This window comes from Toxotes jaculatrix, chromosome 15, assembly GCF_017976425.1.
Source record: "Toxotes jaculatrix isolate fToxJac2 chromosome 15, fToxJac2.pri, whole genome shotgun sequence".
NCBI classification, from domain to species: domain Eukaryota; kingdom Metazoa; phylum Chordata; class Actinopteri; family Toxotidae; genus Toxotes; species Toxotes jaculatrix.
Genome location: NC_054408.1, coordinates 11015551 through 11034649, shown reverse-complemented (window position 1 = coordinate 11034649; position 19099 = coordinate 11015551). Strand labels below are relative to the sequence as shown.

Here is a 19099-nt window from a genome sequence, read left to right as displayed (position 1 = left end):
GGCTCACCTCCTTATCAAGTTCTCATTTAAATACCTGATGACTGATAACTTATTTCTAGCATGGCCAAGGTTACACAGGAATGATGAGCTGATTGTGAGATGTTAACATCCAGTGGTACTTGCTGTAGAAGTGATTGTTTTAACATCTCACCACTAGAGAGCAGACTGTTGCTTACTTTGTCATGTTTTGATCCACTCTACAAACATCCTTATGCTTGCCCATAGTTTTGTCACTGCTATCTGCTAAGTTCCATATGATATGATAATTTACACTTTAAAATGTTAAAAACCTTCATAGAAAATTCTTTTTTTTGTGGTCAAAGGTTTTATACTGAAATGCACATCTAATATGTATTTACATAGAATTTATAACTAATAAATATTAATTGGAGAATCTAATATCTATAATAATAAAGAAACTGTACATTTAGCTGAACATGATTAATGATAGTTAACTGTTAGTTTATTGGGTTTAAAATCTGACTATGAATGACCTGGCATCATAAAAGTTTCTGCTGGGAAGTTTAGCCTGTGTAACCAAGAGGGCAATTCAGTCAAAAAACCCTGTAATATGACTTAATATTTAGATACAACATATTTAAAATGAGCAAAGAGGGTGCTATCTTTTTTTTATTGTGAGCCCGAGCAAAAAAGCAAACAATCATATTGAATAAATGCTGTTTGCAGTAGATCTTGGAAACTGCTGTGTTTGGAGTGTAAATACAGACATATTTGTCTTGTGCGCTGTATCAGAAATCTTTGATTATTTCATTAGCTTTGTAGGTCATAGCCACTGGGTCAATGGAGCAGGCAGATGGACATGATTTTAAAAATGAGCAAACACTCCACATCCGTATGACTTTACCCAAGGAGAGCTGCTGGTTTTTCTTCAGGTGTGTTTGGCGCTGCTGTTTTAAATAGAAACGAATAAAACTGAAAGAATAATTTGAGATTAGTTTGAATCGTTTGCTAAGCATTTTGCTCTCCTTGTTATTTTATGTCTGTGATTTCGTGGTGTTAATTAAAGACCTCTTTTAATCAGGTGAAATAATGTCACGACAATCTGTCATTCACATCCAAAGTCAACTGTCAAGTGGCCCACTTTGATAACTTTAATTTTTCTGGAGCATTGTTCACCTGTCAGCAGATAATTACTCAGCCTAATCTCTTCATAGTGACATGCATGTACGACACAATCAGCTCGGGTGGGAATTCTCAACAAGAAGGGAACTTGTGTCTGTATAATGAGTCATAATAAGCTGGTAACACAAGTCTAAATATGATTTGAGGGTGTTCAGGAGCTTGCGGTTTCTACTGGCATAAGAAGTGGGTGTAGCGACAAAGCTTTCCTTTGCAAAGCTGTATTTGGAGCAAACACCACAGGTCTTAATCTTTGGCTTTTGTTTTTAGTGCTGCTGTTGTGTTACGCGTTGGACTACCTGACGGCTTATCTGGGTGTGCCTTGCTTGGTAATCTAAACACAGGAGGAGAACAAACACTTTGAATAATGTAATAATCTGTTTAATAGCGCAGCAAAGGAGAGGTTTAACAGACACTGCTATCTGATTGCTGTTGTGCTGCTATCAGTAACCATTGTATGACCAGTCCAGTCATTATAGTTAGGCTTCCAGGCTGGCAAGCAACACTGTGTGTCTGGCAGGATTTATAGACAACTGTCCCAGAGACTGTTTCTTTTGTCCTTTGCTCAGTCAACAGTAGATTAAGCAAGAACCTAACCTTTTTTTTTTTTTTTTTTAATCCGTGCAACATAAATAAGTTTTACTTAATTATGTTGTTTTTTTCTTCTTCTTCTTCTCTGGATATTTTGAAGTGATTCATTCACTTAAGTGAAGCCATAAAAAAAGAGACTAGGACAAAGACAGCTGTTGTCAACTCTGCTGGTTTCTGTTCTTTCCTTCTTAATGTTTTGCTTCTGTCTAAAGTTTTTTTTTCCCCTTTTCTACAATAACTGTCACCTCCATCACAGCTGCTTTCACATCCACTAGTGTATTGCTGTAAGTGTCAGTAATTTGTAACTATGTGCCTATGTGTTGTTAAGGATTTGACAACTGTTTACATGTGTAAGTGATAGGTGCGCTGCTGCTGAACAGGCCCAGTGTTTGATAGCTGTCCTCAGAGTTAAAGGTTACCATTTCAAGCGTCACTGCACAAAGGTCTTATTTGTTATTCTGTGAATGTGGTTTATAACAAAAGAGTACAGCGGTGGTGAATTATGATTGATGGAGAGGCATTGTAGCTCTTCTGTATCAGCCACTGAATGCCTCTGCGCCATTTGAATCATGATGCTGTGTTATCTTTTGTACTGTGTGTAGATAGTTCATTTCGAAGTTGGGGTTGTTGGTGATTAAAACCTTTATATTTTGTAACAATACTATTTGATTAGTTTTACGATAGCAAGATCATGCTGATAACACCATAGACTGCTATTTCCTCTATTATATGAATTCATATAACTTAATATATTCATGTTGTTCAATTTTAGCAATATGTACAATCTTATTACAGTTCATCCAAATTTGATCCAGTTAGAGCAGCACAGACAGTGGTGGATGTGTTGAGCTGATGTTGATCCCTGTAATTTAGTGTCATTGAGTGGGCTAATCCCCTCAGAGACTGCAGGCCAGGGCTTCAGCTCATCAGCACAGTCAAGGAGTGGAGTTTCAGTCAACACACACACACACACACACACACACACACACACACACACACACACAGACGCACACACACGCCTCTACCGTCCCCCTTTCACATGAACATAGTGGGCCATCTCAGTGCTGGGTGTCGGTCAGTTGCTGTTGACGCAGGGAACTTTAGATCTTCTGTAGTCAGTGATGTGAGATTCTAATTGTGTCTACAGAGGCAATGTTTTTAATGTCTGTATTTCAGGTCTGGGTTGCAAGAGTGTTAAGAGCAAAGTGGAGGAAGTACTGCAGAGAGAATGATGATATCGAAGTGTGTAAATTGAATGTGGAGATGGAGCCGTGTGTGTGTGTGTGCAGTATGGCTGATAGGGCTCCCCCTCGCTCGGCACTTCCACTATTTAATTGCATGAAAGGGAAGGAGAGGAGATTGCAGGAGCCTGGCGGTGTGAGCGAAGAGAATGGATTTAGAATGTATTAGTATTGGCAGCAAGGCGCCGGCGGTGGGAGGCTGCCCCAGGCTCCTGGGCCCTTCATGGAAGTGCAGGTGAGCTGTGCCACCTCCAGCCTTGGCAGCCCCCTCCCCAGTATTCCTTCATTATCGCACTTGCCTCACTGAAAGGCCCCTCCAACTGCACTGGGGCCCACACATGGAGTGGCTCTGAGTTGTCCCCTTATCTTGATGTTTACAGGGAACAGCGATTTGCCACACGCCCTGCTCTAGCCGGACCCCACTGTTCCACTTCTTTAAGTGTGATTGGGGGCCCTGCTCAACTAATATCTCCACCTAAGGGGCCACCTTAGTTGGGAGGGCTTGATATTTCCTGAGCCTTAAAAAGTGGTGCAAATCACCCCTGGAGTCTTAAACCATGAGAAATTGTTTGATACTAATGCTGCTGATATCCTGAAACGTCTATACCCCTCTCTACACAATAGGTGATATTGTTGACAACCACCCATAGTGATTGAAGCCATTGTCCCACGCCGATCTTACCTCATAGGCATTTCCATGCAGTGAATGTCTTTGTGTAACTGCATCACTGTAATGTATCCCCTCTATAGTCTGCACAGGATGGAGAAGGGTCTTTACTTCATCCCCTCTGAAACTCTCTGTTAACTGAGCCGCTTGTCAAACAGCTGATAGCTGACTGATGTTCTCTGCTCTAACACCCTCCAACCATGGTATGATGTAACCCAGAGAAACCTATCCTTTTCTTATTGGCATTGTTTGTCAGATATGCATGAATTTGGGTCATCTATGGCTTAGACAGTAAAATTACATAAAATATTATTGGATCTTCCACAAACACAGTCTGTCAAGTACTCCCCCCATTCCCAGACTAAAGCAGTGATATTCTTCACTAGTATAGTAGCGGCTCTACCCCCTTGCTTGAACCTTCCCCTCGGGATGTCTGTATGCTAAAGGGGCACTCACACTGTGAATAAGATTAGTCTGCCTCCAAGTGTACAACATGCTTACGCCACTTGACTTTGAATCAGTACTGATTTGGAGCATTGCTGGGTTGTTGCGGGGAATAATGCTCTGGCTGGGTTTATGCAATGGCTGTTATGGGGAGCCCGGCCTCGTCTGCATGCATGTTTTTAGGCGGGAGCGGCATTTTGGATAAAGCTGTAAGCTGCTTACGGCCGTGGAGAGAGGTGATTACAGGGCCCACCTCCGTAGGACTGACTGGGAGGCTGGGAGGCAACTTTTAGGTCAGTGGTGCCATGGCTTCACCACGCCTCGAAAGTGCCATACCATCACACTGTGCCAATGTGCCGCTCAGCCGTTCCCTCTCTCGGTCCTTGACCAAGTCCCACCCTGTCTCATGGCCTTTTCTGTGAGCCTAGATAAACTCATCGGTAGGCTTGTGTGGTTAGTTTCGCTTTTATCAGGGCTTGTACCCTAAATGTGTGAGTGCTGCTTTATTTACATTCTCCTCAGACAGATGTTATTGTTTGATTAGTGATGTGTCACAGTTAAAGACAGTGGGTTGCTTAAGTACAGTATGAAGCGCTCTGATGCCATTTTGGACGCACTTTGACAGGGAATGTACACTATAGAGTACACACAACACATTCACAGCTTGTTCTTGTCTTTTAACTTAAGCCCGGTTCTAACTGTGGAAATGCTGTCGCTGCTCTGGTACTTTTTGTCTGCCTCTGAGAGGCAGGGGGCTTCCTTCAGGGACAGAGATAGAGAAAGCCTTTTCAGTCTTGCTTGCCTTTGGGTAGTTTAGTGTGGGGATTGGCTATCACTGACCCTGCAGTAAATAGTGTGTGAACGCAGCTGGCGTGTAATCTTATGTGCTGTGGGATCAGAATAGGGGGAGCAAAGTTACTAAAGGAGTGACAATAAAGGGCTGCCACAGCACCTGCAGAGCACCAGCCAAAATAATGAACACCTGAGCAGATTGGAGGCAACTCAATTAACGTCACTGACACTGCCAGTCACAACATAAAGGCAGGTACGCAGCTTCTGTTGCCCTTTTGTTTCCAAACAAAAGGTTCCCTCATGTATTCAGCTAAGAGTAGGGCAGTCTTTATGAAATGCTAGATAAATAATGAGTCATTGTTTAATCTAGATAGACCTGTGTATTTCACCTGTTATCACACTCAATGTATAAGCTCTGTTCTGTTAAATTGGAAAGTACTTTGGTAACAGTTGCTCAATAGTCTAGTGAGACTGAAGGAAATGAAAACCAAAAAAAAAACATTGTTGTTATCGGAGCAGAGTAGCTAAAGGATAAAGCCTGTCTGTTTTTGACTTAGATTTGTTCTTCCAAAGGTCATAGAGGACTTTTTAAAGATAGATCCACACATTACATTACATGATAAATATCCCAAGTGTTCTCTCACACTATACAATTAAACATTACATCACCTTTTCTAATTTTCCTAAATTAATTCTGATTGTTGAAGTTATAAACTTGACATCTTTATAACCAATAAAACAAAATTCTGCTGCCACATGTGTGCCTCTATCGAACGTAGATCTACTCTGATCTCATCTGATCTATTAATTTGTGTTGTGTTGTTTCCCAGGAAGAATCCTTAACAGGTTTTCAAAGGACATTGGTTACCTGGACTCACTGCTCCCATGGACGTTTGTGGACTTTATCCAGGTGAGTCTCACCTCGGCAGGTTTGGTCGCTGGCGCTGCAGCATGGGGAGGCCATTTCATGCCTGGCTAAACCTGCTTTGTGGTCTGGGTCCCCTAATCTGGAAACAATTACTGTAGGATTACCCGCCAGCGCGGCCCAGCGCCTGCACAGATTTAATAAAAGTGTGCACATAGGCTGAGGGCGTGGCTCCCTCAGTGTGACACAACAGAAACGGCATCCTCAGAGAATGTGTATGGAGACTAAGCAAGTGATTGGGAGAGAGAAAGGAACCAAAGAGGAAATAAAGGCCACGGGATGATGGGTCAGATGCGGAGGAAAACAGTGGGGAGGCGAGGAGGGGGGTGGCAAGGATGATGTGTTGAGCGGCAAAGAGAAGAAGTGTGATCAGCAAGCGTACGATGTGTTTGCAGGAGTGGAGCTGGAAACGTGGTGGAGGGGGAAGGGGGACAGGTCAGTTGGAACAGATCCAGAGCGGGACTTGCCCCTCTATACCTGATGTTCTACAGTCTTAAAGGCCCTGGTAGCCAAGGGCCACCCTGGTGCATAACCAGGTTAGGTTACCAAATGCCACCCTGCCGCTGTGACAGCCATCTCCCACGAAAGCCTGCGGAGATGAGCCAGCTCATACACCTAGCGCCACAAAGAAGGGAATGTTCGCTGCACAATTCGAGGTAGAGGAGCAGGCGTGGCTCCTTGGTTAGGGCCAAAGAATAGAACAAAGACGCGCTGAAAACGAATCCCCCCTCCACAATGCCTGAGTGATGTTTGTGGCAGATACCCATCTCACAGTAGACAAAAGCCATCTTAAATGCTGAAAGCACAAAAGATCATTCGCACAAAAGGTTTTTGTCTGCTATAGTTCCCCTCATTTTGATAATAAGGTGAATAATGGCTGGAGTAAAATAATAACTTTGTAGAAGGCCCATAAGGTCCAACTCAAAACAGTGATAGTAGACTAGGTCATGACTGAAAACAGACCTGTGTCACACATACATACACATTGTACTGCATACATGACTTATCCTTTCCATTAATTATTACCTTTGTTATTACGAAAAGCAAGGCATAATAGTATTACATATATGTTTCCGCATTGCAGTGAAAAATGGCATGCGGTTAATAAGTGAAGCGCAAATGGCGTTGAAGTAAGCCTAAATCTATCATGTGCATCTTGTTTCTGCCGGTCTTTTTGCGGCAGCAGAAAGTGGGAGGTGATTGTGACACTGGACAAAGGTGGTATCTTCTGGACAAAACACTTTTGTTTGTGCTGCTTTCTGCGCTTGTTTGAAGGTGTCTTTCATGGGGCAGTCCTTAATGCTTTCAGGAAGGAAGATTTTCACTCTTTTTATCTAAGTATTAGCCGTGCAGAAAAGCTGCTGATCCCGACTATTGTTGTTCATTCGCGGAGGGACATTTCCCCATAGTCATTGTTTAAATGGTTGTCAGTGGGGAATAAAGTGAAACTTCATAAACAATGCCCTAACTGGTTTATCTCTCTCTATGGGGAGAGACTGCTTCTGTGCGAGGATTTGCACCACAGCCTCCTCCTTTATGGTGGAGTAAGCACTTCACAGCCCCTCAGCACTGCCCCCCCCATTACCCGTCTAACAAGGGGATTCCCTCAAGCTGGGAGAACCTGGTTACACCCCAGAGCCCTGTTTTTTCCAAAGGTCTCCTTTAGTAGTAATTTAGTATATTGGGAAAAAGGCTCTTTGTCTCCCCTCTTTATGGTCAGGGGACAAAGACAGAAATGTCAATTAAAAACACCTCAGGCTTTTGGGACTGTCAGCTTTTGTGTGGACTTGACCTTTAAATCCTGGGTTGCCTCTATTTTCACAGAGGGGGCAGAGGAGGAGGGAAAGACAATAAGGGGTGAGTATAGGGGTCTTTCAGTGGAGGATTTTGTGTGAAGGCTCTTGACCAAGTCACACCACTAACTGTGGGGTCCACAGCAACATTCATAGGTCTTCTTATCCATCCATGCAAATTCAGTTTGTCAGGATGTTTATGCTCAGACACCAGCTGGCAATTGCTTTCATTTGAGTGGGACTTCACCTGCTCTCCCCAGTGTTAATGTCATATAAACATGCATAAACATTTGCTCATAAATCATATAGTAAATCAAAGCAGTAAAACCTACAGACATCTGGAGAGAGAAACTAGTTTTGCCGCGTGTGAGGGAAAGAGGAACGTGCACTGTGTATGCAGACACAAACCCAGCACAGAAGACGCACATAGACACAGAGCAAAGATGGCTATTATCTAAAAACACTGGCGGGTTGATCATTGTGTGAGTCTGTATATTGTGGCACATTGTGTGTCAGGCCTCTTTAGTGGCTTTGTGGGATATGAGAACTGCTGACGTAACCGTGAGTGCTGTAGGATGGGATTTCACCGGCTTTCTCTGCTTCTTTACCACTCTGGTGACAGAAGAGGTGAAGAATGCACTGGCTCCAGGCGTTACACAGGTTAGTCTGAGAAACACAGGAGATGGCCCTGTGTGGAAATATATAGGCTGTGCCATAAATCCCCTCTGACCATTGTTTTATGACAGTGCCATTGTCTCCTCGCACAAGGTGAAGAAACAGAAGTGACACTGAAAGGTGAGAAGCCTATAGATGAACTTATACAAACACTTTTTGTGTTCACGTTATTCGTCAAATTAGTGTAAATATAAACCAGAACAGAAGAAAACATTGTGTGTGTGTGTGTGTGTGTGTGTGTGTGTGTGTGTGTGTGTGTGTGTGTGTGTGTGTGTGTGTGTGTGTGTGTGTGTGTGTGTGTGTGTGTGTGTGTGTGTGTGTGTGTGTGTGTGTGTGTGTGTGTGTGTGTGTGTGTGTGTGTGTTAATGCTTATGGGTGCTTAACTGGCCACTCAGCAATACCACACATGGTCATTTGATGGCGAGCATTGGCTAGCAAATGCTTCCAGTGTGTGTATGTGTGGTCTCCCATGATGCTGCGGTCCAGCACCTCAGCTGCACTGACTCAGACATACAAGCCAGGCCTGGGGTTGTTTGAGTCTGGGAACTTACATAACAAAGTCTCAATCTCATCTAGAATCTCACCTCATGTCAATATGATGAAAAGAATGAATTCTGTGCTTTCTGCAACTGACTTTTGTATGTGTGAATTGCTGTTTTTTTGTGTATTTGAAAAAGTTTTTTGTGTTGTTATCAAGAGGAAGAGAAAGAGAAAGGAGCAATGACTGAATGAATGAATTTGCTGGACACCAGTGATTTATAGTAGACACAGAGAGAGAGAGAGAGAGAGAGAGAGAGAGAGAGAGAGACTGCATTTCAAAGCCTTTCTCTTATTTCCAAAATGGGGTTGGAAATCAGCAGCTTGACTGAGCCCAAATAAGTGACTTCTTTTACCTTTTCACAGCACACAAAGGCCTAATCCTAGGACTACTTGAGCCACCAATGTAGACAGCGACTGAGACCACCACAGTATGTGTCAGACCCTCCTCACCACACACAAAACACATTGACTGCAGCTTTATGAAGTGAAAATGGCCCAGAAAGGGAAAATGTGAAGGAGGTGTCCACAGTCATTTCTCCCAAAGAAAAGCTGCAGCATCTGGGCATTTAATGCTAAAATAAAGCCCAAAGACAGAGTAGAATGGATTGGGTCACTTCTATTGTTCCAGAGCCCAAGTGGAACAGCCCTGTTTTGTTTCAATACCACTGACCCTTGCAACTTATTGTGCGGCTCTGTCACAGAAAGTGTGGTGTAAAAAAAAAAAAAAAAAAATTCCAGCAATGACAGAGGGCTTCTTTTGAGGAATTTTCTTTACCATGCATTCCCCTCATTTCCTGTTTTGTTTATGCGTCTTTCCCAGTGGCAAATATTGCACACTGACAGTAAATAAAGGGAGGATGAAAAGGGGTTGTAAAAAGCGTACTGATTCCTTGTGTCCAGAGGGATGTTTAATTAAAGGGAAGTGTTTATTTTCTGCTGCAGAACAACAGTCGCTATCATTGCTGAACACAAATATAGCAATTAACTTCAATTTTCTACATTTATTTGGACATCAAAGAGCTGATAGAATCATTGAGAAAATAAAGCAATTAGGGTCAGCAGAGATCTGAATGGTCTTTGGACACAGCAGTGCGCCCAGTTTGCTTGAATGACTGAATCACATGCGTGCGGTAGCTTTCTTTTCTTGCTAAAGAGCAATTAGCGGTAATTCTTTATTTAAACTGTTTGTATACAAAACCTTTCATCCTTTTATCCACTTTTATGTTCAGTGGGATGTGGCTTTGGGAGTTTTCTGTTCCTGTGTGGTTTCACAGGAGATATGGATGTGGTCTGAGGGGGTGAGGTGTGTGCTTGTAGGATCACTTATCGGAGTCATCTGTGTGTAGTGTGGGTGGGGGCCATGGTGTTCCCGATGCTGACACGATAAGCGGCAGACCACGCAAATGGATCACATCAAACAGGGCCTTGGCGACAGAGGCCCTGGGGAGCAGGAGGAGGCAAGACTCCTATCTAATGGTTCCTGTTCCTCCTCCGTCCCCTCAGATGACCCCACTGTCAGATAAGCCGGCCCGGCCCGGACCTGCGTGGCCCCTGCTGAAATGGGCCCAATTAGAATTCAAATTAACCAACCAGCAAAGATGAATGAGCAGTGTCACTGTGTCACCAACCAGCAGCAGGAGAGTGAAAGAAAAACAGTATATATGATAAGACGTTTGTTCAGTTAATATTTGATCCCCTCAAGGGAAGGCTGGATAACATGCAGTAATGGCCCATGTGCCACCATCTCACTTTGCAGTCTGGTAGCCTTCCATCAAGGCTAAGATTGAAACTTATGTACTGTGAAATTCTTGGGATCAGTTGTGCTCAGTAGCTTCCACTTACTGTTTGATTGTGTGGGCTCCACTATGGCAATGGTTAGACTAGTAATACCCTCTTATCTGAGCTGCAAATGGGATTGAGTGGCTTTTCATCGTGAAACTACACTGAAAGTGATCATGCTTAAATGTGTGCTTAAGTGGCAGATAACATCCGTAATTAAGGTGTTAAATTAAATTTTCATCTCTCTGGGCTAGTCTGCGACCACTGAAGGTAACCGTACGATCCTAATCTCCACGTCTTGTGATTCATCTCTTAGGATGTGTCTAATTTCAGGGTGTGAGGTTTCAATTTTATCATCTACCAATCGAATATGAAATATGTAACACAGTATACCTTTCAGTTAAGATGAAATGGTCTCACACATATTGAATGGTGGAAGAACTATTCAGATCCCTTACTTGAGTAAAAATATCAATACCACATGGTAAACACAATTCCTTAGAAGTTAAAGTCACACATTCAAAATTCAAAAGTCCCATTAAAGTAAACGTGCATAAGTATTATTAGAAAAAGTTAAAGAACCTAGAGTAAAGGTACTTATCATTTTACATGCTAGGTTTTGTCAATCTATCTGACAACTAACTGGAAACAAATTTAGTTGAGTAAAAAGTACAATATTCAAATATTAAAGTTGCAGAAAACTGATCTGTTGTACTCATGTAAAATAAAAGTACATTCAAGTTTTCTTTAAGTACAGTTACTGTCTACCACTGAACCAGTTAAGTTCAGCAATTGTCCAGAGGTAGAGGTATTTTTTTTATTTTCACGTATGGCTGTGCACCTACCCTTTCATGATTGTATTTAATTACCAGTCATGGGTATCGAGACCAAAGTATAAATTTACCCCACTACAAGTGAAAGTCCTGCATTCCCAATTTTACTCAAGCTAAAGCACACAAATATGACATTTGTTGCATTATTGACTTTCCAGAATTTTAATGTCATATACTTTTATTTACTGTTGTGCAGTTTAGTTAATTATTTAATTAAAACTAATTAAAAATCTTCATCTGCAAAGTAACTAGTAACTATAATAGTCAGCTAAATGTAGTGAACTAAATAACAATATGTTCCTCTGAAGTAGAAGTATTAAGTTGCATAATATTTAAGTACTCAAGTAAAGTACCTAAAAATTGTAGTGTGTAAAACTGAGTCACTGTTGATGCCATATATGGGCCATTGTAAAAGCATTTTATCTTTAACGTTCATAGTCTTCATGATACTTTATCAGATGCTTATTTCAGATTTCTAAACACACACATTGCAGGTGTGGGTGCTTTGGTGTAGTCACACTCATTGCCTCCAATCCTGTTTAGGCAGCTCTGGTATCCTGGTCTAGATGTGTCACACAGCCATTAACACGGGTGATGAGTCACTGTGTTGTTGAGGACTGTGTGGTTTGAGTGTGATGTATCAGACACCCACAGTGTGGTTCCCAGAGCCTTCTGCCAGTCACTGTGGCCATGCCTGTTGGCTGGCTGCTCTGCCAGGGAGGCTTACCGGCCAGAAGTGTTGAAGGGAAAGCCCAAGGGAGCCAGGGATATGAGCTGCAGTGGCCAAGTGGTAAATTCTCACCTGCTACTAAGTGAGAATTAGCACCGTGATCATTTTCCTTTCACACTGTGAGTCACATAAGCTCAGTCCCACAACCTGCTGTTACCTTACTGTATGTCCATGATGGTCTCACACAAATAGAGCTGAAAGAGTTTCTCTTGTTCGAGCCTTAAGAAATAGGCCCCAGTGGAAGCCCTCAGTGGTAGCCCACACAGCAGCAGTGGAGCTTTCAACTCTGTTACTGTTTGATTAATATTGTGCTTGCATCTTTCCCTCTGTCGCAGGTTTTCCTCCAAGTCATTGGAGTCATTGCAGTAGCTGCAGTCATCATCCCTTGGATCCTTATTCCTGTTGTTCCTCTTCTCGCTGTCTTCCTGTTTCTGAGATGCTACTTCCTGCAGACCTCCAGGGACATCAAGCGCCTCGAGTCTACCAGTAATTTTTTTTTTTTTTTTTTTTTTTTTGGTGTGGGGGCGTGGACATGTCCATTTGTGCCAAAAGACAAAAGCAGACCACAGGAATGCTAATAGACCATTGAAGAAAGCCATGGTCATTAGCATAAAGGCTAAAGGTGGCGGTAGCCTATGGCTTGGCCACACGCAGTTTCCTCAAGAGACGGGAGTTCATGACATTACATACAATGGGGAAAATGCCAAGTGGGCATGACTAGGCCACTGCAGGCTTTAGTTTATCTATTTTATTCTGGGCTGAGACCCCAAATGCACATTGGCCCACAGGTTCCATTGTCTTAAAGAACAAAATTTTCTATAAGGTCAGAGGAAACATTTAGGTTTTGTCTTTGGTTTTTGTAAAACTAACAAATAGAAACAAAGGACCACTCAACTGCAGCCTTTCCTTAAATGAAAACTGAATGGCATCAGGGGCATATTCAATGCTTGTATGAAGCAGTGCACATACTTATTTCACTATTGTTTACCAAATCACCATTTCTTTGTCTACACTTTCTGATAGACAGCATATCAAGTATGCCAAAACATGGCATTTCCGAGTAGTAAATAATAACTGTCTGTCTCTCATAAATATATATAGAAACACACTGTAGAAGTGGTTGGCTAAAAATATATGATACATGAAGGCAAATATTTTCTCTATCCATGTTCATAGTTTAAAGTTAGATTTAAAACTCTTAGTGTAGAATAAAGAAAGCCTTTGGGTTGAAAAAACTTGACAGTGCTGCCAAATTCATCGATAGCTGATTTTACAGATACATGTTTGTTCAGATGCCTACAGATAAGGTCTGTGTATATTTCTTTTAGCTCGGAGTCCCGTCTTCTCCCACCTTTCCTCCTCTCTCCAAGGCCTGAGCACCATCCGTGCCTTTAAGGCTCAACAGAGGTTTCAGGAAATGTTTGATGAATATCAAGATCTTCATTCAGGTGAAAGGAAATTATATTTCAGTTAAAAAGTCCAGAATTCAAGATATTTATTTTTGTCATACACATTCAAAGCGACTCAGACTAATGTTACATTTTTTACAAGGAGCAAAATTTAGGTCTTAGAGATTACATGTATTGTCTAATCTCTGTGGTTGTGTTTGTTGACAGAGGCTTGGTTCTTATTTCTGACCACTTCTCGTTGGTTTGCTGTTCGCCTTGATGGAATTTGCTCTGTTTTCGTCACCATTACTGCTTTTGGCTGCCTTTACCTCAGGGATGGTACTGTATGGGTTTTGGATAAAACATGTGACACATTATTGACATGTGTTAGTGAAGCCATAATAATAAACTCATAATTGGGCAACTGGATGTTTATGTTTTATTTTTTTCTGATCTTACAGGATTGGAGCCTGGTGCAGTGGGTCTGGCTCTGTCTTACGCCATTACACTCACAGGCATGTTCCAGTGGGGCGTCAGGCAGAGTGCAGAGATCGAGAACATGGTGAGAACATTAACATTTGAACACCTAACTGCAGTTTATATATAAACTCATTGTTTATTTACTTATTTAACCTGTTTTTATGCTTTCTTCTCTGAAATGTGCAGTACATTTTAGTAAATTTCAAAGAGTGTTATATGATTTCGTTTTCAAATCCTACAAAGAAAACAGTGAAAAAAAAAATGAAAAAGGCATATTACTCCACTGGCTGTTTAAAGGGGCATTCCACCTATGTACATGAAGTTCAGTTTACTTGTAATTAACCTCTGAAAACTGTTGTTTAATGTCTTATTATACATTTATACATTATAACGAGAGCCTGCATTACAAACTGGAGGTGTGAGGTTTGAAAGAAGGTGGAAGCAGTGAAGAGACACAGGGCTAGTGTTTTTAGAGCTTGATTTGTACTAGAAAATCAGAGTCGGGATATCTCTGCCTCTGCTGCTTTGATTTTGACCACTTTTTTAAATCTATGGTCCCTCAGTTTTATGGAAGTGCAATATGTTATGCAGTTAAATATGATTCTCTTTGAGATGACAATTTTGTCATGTTCACTGTCCTTTGTGACTAAATAACTTAAGAGTTTACTGATGCTGATGCACTGCCTTTTTCATTCACTTTTAAAGTGACCAAACGAACAAAAATCTTATTTTTTGTAGATGACCTCAGTGGAGAGAGTGGTCGAGTATGCAGAGCTGGAGAGTGAAGCACCTTGGGAGACTGACAAACAGCCTCCGCATGACTGGCCGAAGACAGGCTCCATCACCTTTGACAGAGTCAGCTTCTCTTACAGTGCCAGTGAGCCTTTGGTCCTAAAGAACCTCACTGTTGTCTTCACATCCAGAGAAAAGGTTCTTGTCTTTATTCCCACCTGTGCATGCTTACTGGTGTGCACAGCCCATGACTTGGGTTGATATGCAGCTAGTGTAGTAGGTGTGGTGTGATTCTTTTTTATGTGGCATTATTTTCAAATCAATTATTAAAGGGACAGCATATTGTGCTGCTGAATCTTGAGGACTATACCATTTGTGATTCATGGAATACATATCATGTAATTAAGACTGTTCAAGTGGATCCATTTGTTCCCAATTTGCATTTTGAGCTACCTGACGGTGACAACTGTTTATTCACTACAGAGAGAGAAGAGACCAAGGTAGAGGGGTAAAGAACGAGAGAGAGAGGAAGGCAGAGGGAGATGGTTGAGGATGATTGAAATTGTGTTAAATGCTGGGGGTGTATTTTGCATGGCTATGGTTGGCCAGGGCGGCTGATTTCACAATGGATGGGTTGATAAGTGTAGAGCCCCTGGCTCTGACAGCTCATGGGAGGGATCTCTGCCACATGCCATGGGGGTGAGAGGCTTTGTGCATCCTGACAGTTCTCCTGACATCCTTTCACAAGGAAACCTGCACCTACCACCTACAGTACAAGATGCAGTCTCTCACTACAGTTGTATACTATACATAACCATATAAAAGCATGTAACTTGCCTCAATGCCTCAGCTGACCTTTTGTTGTTTAGAAAGAAAGCTCAGTAAGAGCATAATACTTATCTCTAAGACTCAGAAAATCAATATCAGCTATGCACGGTCCTCTCTTTTACATTCCATTATGCTACAGATGAACTGTGAGTTCACAATAAAAAATTCTTAAGTGAACTTTGATATTCTTATGTTGTCTGAATTAAGATAAAAGGGTAGCATGTGATAGCCTTTTTTTTCTTATAGTTTGATTAATGAATACCAAGGAAAGTATGACTCATCCATGCTGAATGTTGGTCATTTGCTGAAGTAGCTTAAAGTGACCTTTGTTTGCATTCACTGCCAATCAGGAAGTGGTGTGGTGTTATTATATTGCAGGCAGCAGTGGATGGACAGCTTTACAAAGCCTCTCGGTCTAGCAGTCAATGTTTATTCCCTTTTCCTGTTAAGATCAGATCAGAAAACATTTAGGAAATTCCCACATAGATAGCTTTGAAAGGCACCTACAGAGAAGTCACTTTAGGGGGTTCTTTGTAGGTGTCAATTAGGATAACTCGTAAAAAAACAAAACAAAAAAAAACACAGTCCTACCCTCCATCTAACTGGGCAAAAGGGTGAAAAAATGTCATTGTTGCACCCTCTTTTTGCATTGGCATGTTATGAGTATAGCAGTTCTTTGTTATGCAAGCAATGTTGTTGGTAATCCCCTGTCTAAACAAAGGAGCTGCCCATTGGCTGTGTAGTGGCATATAACAGGCCTATATGTTGGCAGACATTAGTGTGTGGCGTGAGCAGCTCAGTTCAATGGAACAAGTGACGGTTTGCCTCGCGGTGTCATTGTTGACACCATTCCTATTCACTGGGTTCTAATGGCAGATTGAATCTGAATCTTTCTTATGGCCTATGCTCTGCTCTTTGGAAAAAGTCAAACACCATGAGCAGTTTTCATATTATATATAATAAACAAAGAATATGATTTGTTATCCCTGCATGCGGTATAATAGAATATTTTCTAATAGCCTGATTTTATCTTATGGTTTGCATGGTTCCTCAGTGTCAAGTCATGACACGTACAAATGATCAGTAGGGTCAGTAATAATCTGAAGGAGCACAATAATATTTTATCTTTTTGTAAACTGGTGGAGTTTTTACAGATTTAAAAGTGACTCTCATGTCTCCACTGTAGGTTGGGATCGTTGGACGCACCGGTGCTGGTAAAAGCTCCCTGATCTCTGCCTTGTTCCGGCTGGCAGAACCTGAGGGACGAATAATGATCGATGGTTTTCAGACTTCTACAATTGGTCTGCACACCCTGCGCCAGAAAATGTCCATCATCCCACAGGTGCCGCTTTTAAATTGCTACAGTCTCAGCTGTTGTGTCTTGGTAAAAAGATGTTTGATATCATTATTTATTAGGAATTAATTACAGCCCTTAATCTTAGGCATTCTTTGTCCTATTCTAAAACTGCTGGACTTTTGCCTTGACATCTTCTCTAAGGTTCTGTTATTTGTTGTGATTGAGAAATGTCAAAAATGTCAGATGAACGCTTGTAATAGAAACCTTCATGCTTTGGCCCTTTTTATATGCCTGGCTTTTAAAAAGCTGAAACAAGTGAGGAGAATTACAGTCGTCACTCAGGGGATTTCTGAAAGTGAGACAAACGGATGCCTTGAGACAGTTTAACTTTATTTCCGCTTGTTGAAACTGATACGGCATTAAGAAAATGCCAGCCTGCGGGTGAGTGTCAGCAGAGTGGAGGGAGGGGAGAAGACTCCCACGGCCTGTACTGTGAAGAGAGCAGTTCCCCATCCCTGACAGAGGATTAGCCCTCTACCCCCCAAACATGGGAAAGCTGCTTAGATGAAGTCTCCCCCATCCTCACAGTCAGAGTCCCCTTGTACACCGTCTTTTAGCCCAAGTCTCAAACATTTCTAGGGTGAAGCCAAGATGCCCAAAAACAGTTTCATTAATGCTTTTCTGTGGATTTGATAGGTTCCTGGCATTGCTACTACTTCAGATAAAGTTTTACTTCCCAGTCCAAACTAGTTTGAGATGGATGTGATGTGCGTTTGATGTGATTTTGTTTACTTTCTCTGTCTCACCTAGAGGGAGAGACGTGCACAAAGTGGCAGGTTACGAGTCAGAACTTTAACTGCACGCCCATCTGTATCACATACTGGATGGCATTTTCATGACATGAAGTCTAACCAGCATTCAGAGGAGTAGAGTTTCTCTGTACTGTGCTCTTAGTTTTACAAACTTACATAGAGCGAAGTATCTTGCATTTATACAAGTTCATCTGAAAGCCTTTCATTCTCCTGCCAGACGTCAGAGATAAAGTGATATTCAGTCAGCCTTTCAAATGGAAAAAAATCTTGATATGAATTGCCAGCTGCTTTACTTTCTCGTGGAATTTTGAGTGTGGTATGTATACTATACATTGTCAGTGAGGAGTTTCATTATTTGCCAGCCACAGATTTGATTATGATAAGCTTTTATTAGCATATGGCATTAAAAAAAGGATCCATTTCATTTTCTATTGAATTCTCAGGAATGACTTACTAAAAATGAATTCTGTAGCAAACAGAGGGCTTAGAATTGGTGGAGCACATAATCGGTCCATGGAAAGCTGTGCTTGAAAGCAGTTTTTCCGACCTAACACTGAATCCTCAATTAAAGTGTGTCACAAAACTAGTTTGAATTGGGACTTCAGCTGGCTTAATGACAAGGCGGTATTTTGGTGACAGAGGGAAAAGCTCATTGGAAGTAAAGAGGTGGAACATTTTCTGAGACACAGGTAGCAGGGATGAAGTCCTAAAAGCTGTAGTTTGTTTTTTTTTTTTTTTCTGGATGGAAATTGAGCAGTTAGTCCTGAGTCCTCCGACCTTCATGAATGTTTGTTGAGACATGATTTTGTATTTGACGTGTGTGCACTGTGCGTGTACGCTGTGTACATTTGTGTTCTTACACACATGAATGCATGCTGCACTTTTGCACTGTATTGCTGTCACAGCTCTGGCTTTGAGCTGACCTGTAAGAGAGCAGAGATGGAGGTGTGGATAGTGAGTCACACTCAGACTAGTAGTTCTGTAATCTCAATGTAGGACACTGAGCCTTTTAGACTCATTGTGTACTTTACTTTTACTCCTGGTCTAATCTCACAGTTGCCAGGTGAACATTTCCTATCTTGATTTGAGGTCAGATTCATATCTTGAGTAAGCTGGAGTTATCACATTGCCTTGCCTGTGATGAGGATACAATGGAGGCCTATCAGTTTTTGTTATGGAGAGTTGCTTGCTGCTCTGCGTCACCTCTATCCCTGTGACATCTCATTACATTTTTTTTCAAAAGGTCATTATAACCATTTAAGTGTCATAAATTCTGTGTTATGTTTCAAAGGGAAGTCCAGCTGTATTTGTTCACTGATAAAACAATGCGAAAATGATGCCATATGAAAACCTTATCTACTACACCTATGCGCCATGAGAGGCAAGATGTTCTCTTTAGAAAGACCGGAGAG

General features: G+C 41.7%; 1 protein-coding gene across 1 annotated transcript in view; it reads left to right on the top strand.

The window, feature by feature from the left end:
- LOC121194291 (ATP-binding cassette sub-family C member 4-like) overlaps positions 1-19099 on the top strand; it is a 33291-nt gene that overhangs the window by 8154 nt on the left and 6038 nt on the right. Inside the window, exons 20-26 of the mRNA XM_041057077.1 lie at positions 5706-5785; positions 12486-12636; positions 13479-13598; positions 13767-13877; positions 14000-14100; positions 14757-14948; positions 16765-16920. Of these exons, the coding sequence (XP_040913011.1) occupies positions 5706-5785; positions 12486-12636; positions 13479-13598; positions 13767-13877; positions 14000-14100; positions 14757-14948; positions 16765-16920 (911 nt within the window). The remainder of the gene's footprint in view (positions 1-5705; positions 5786-12485; positions 12637-13478; positions 13599-13766; positions 13878-13999; positions 14101-14756; positions 14949-16764; positions 16921-19099) is intronic.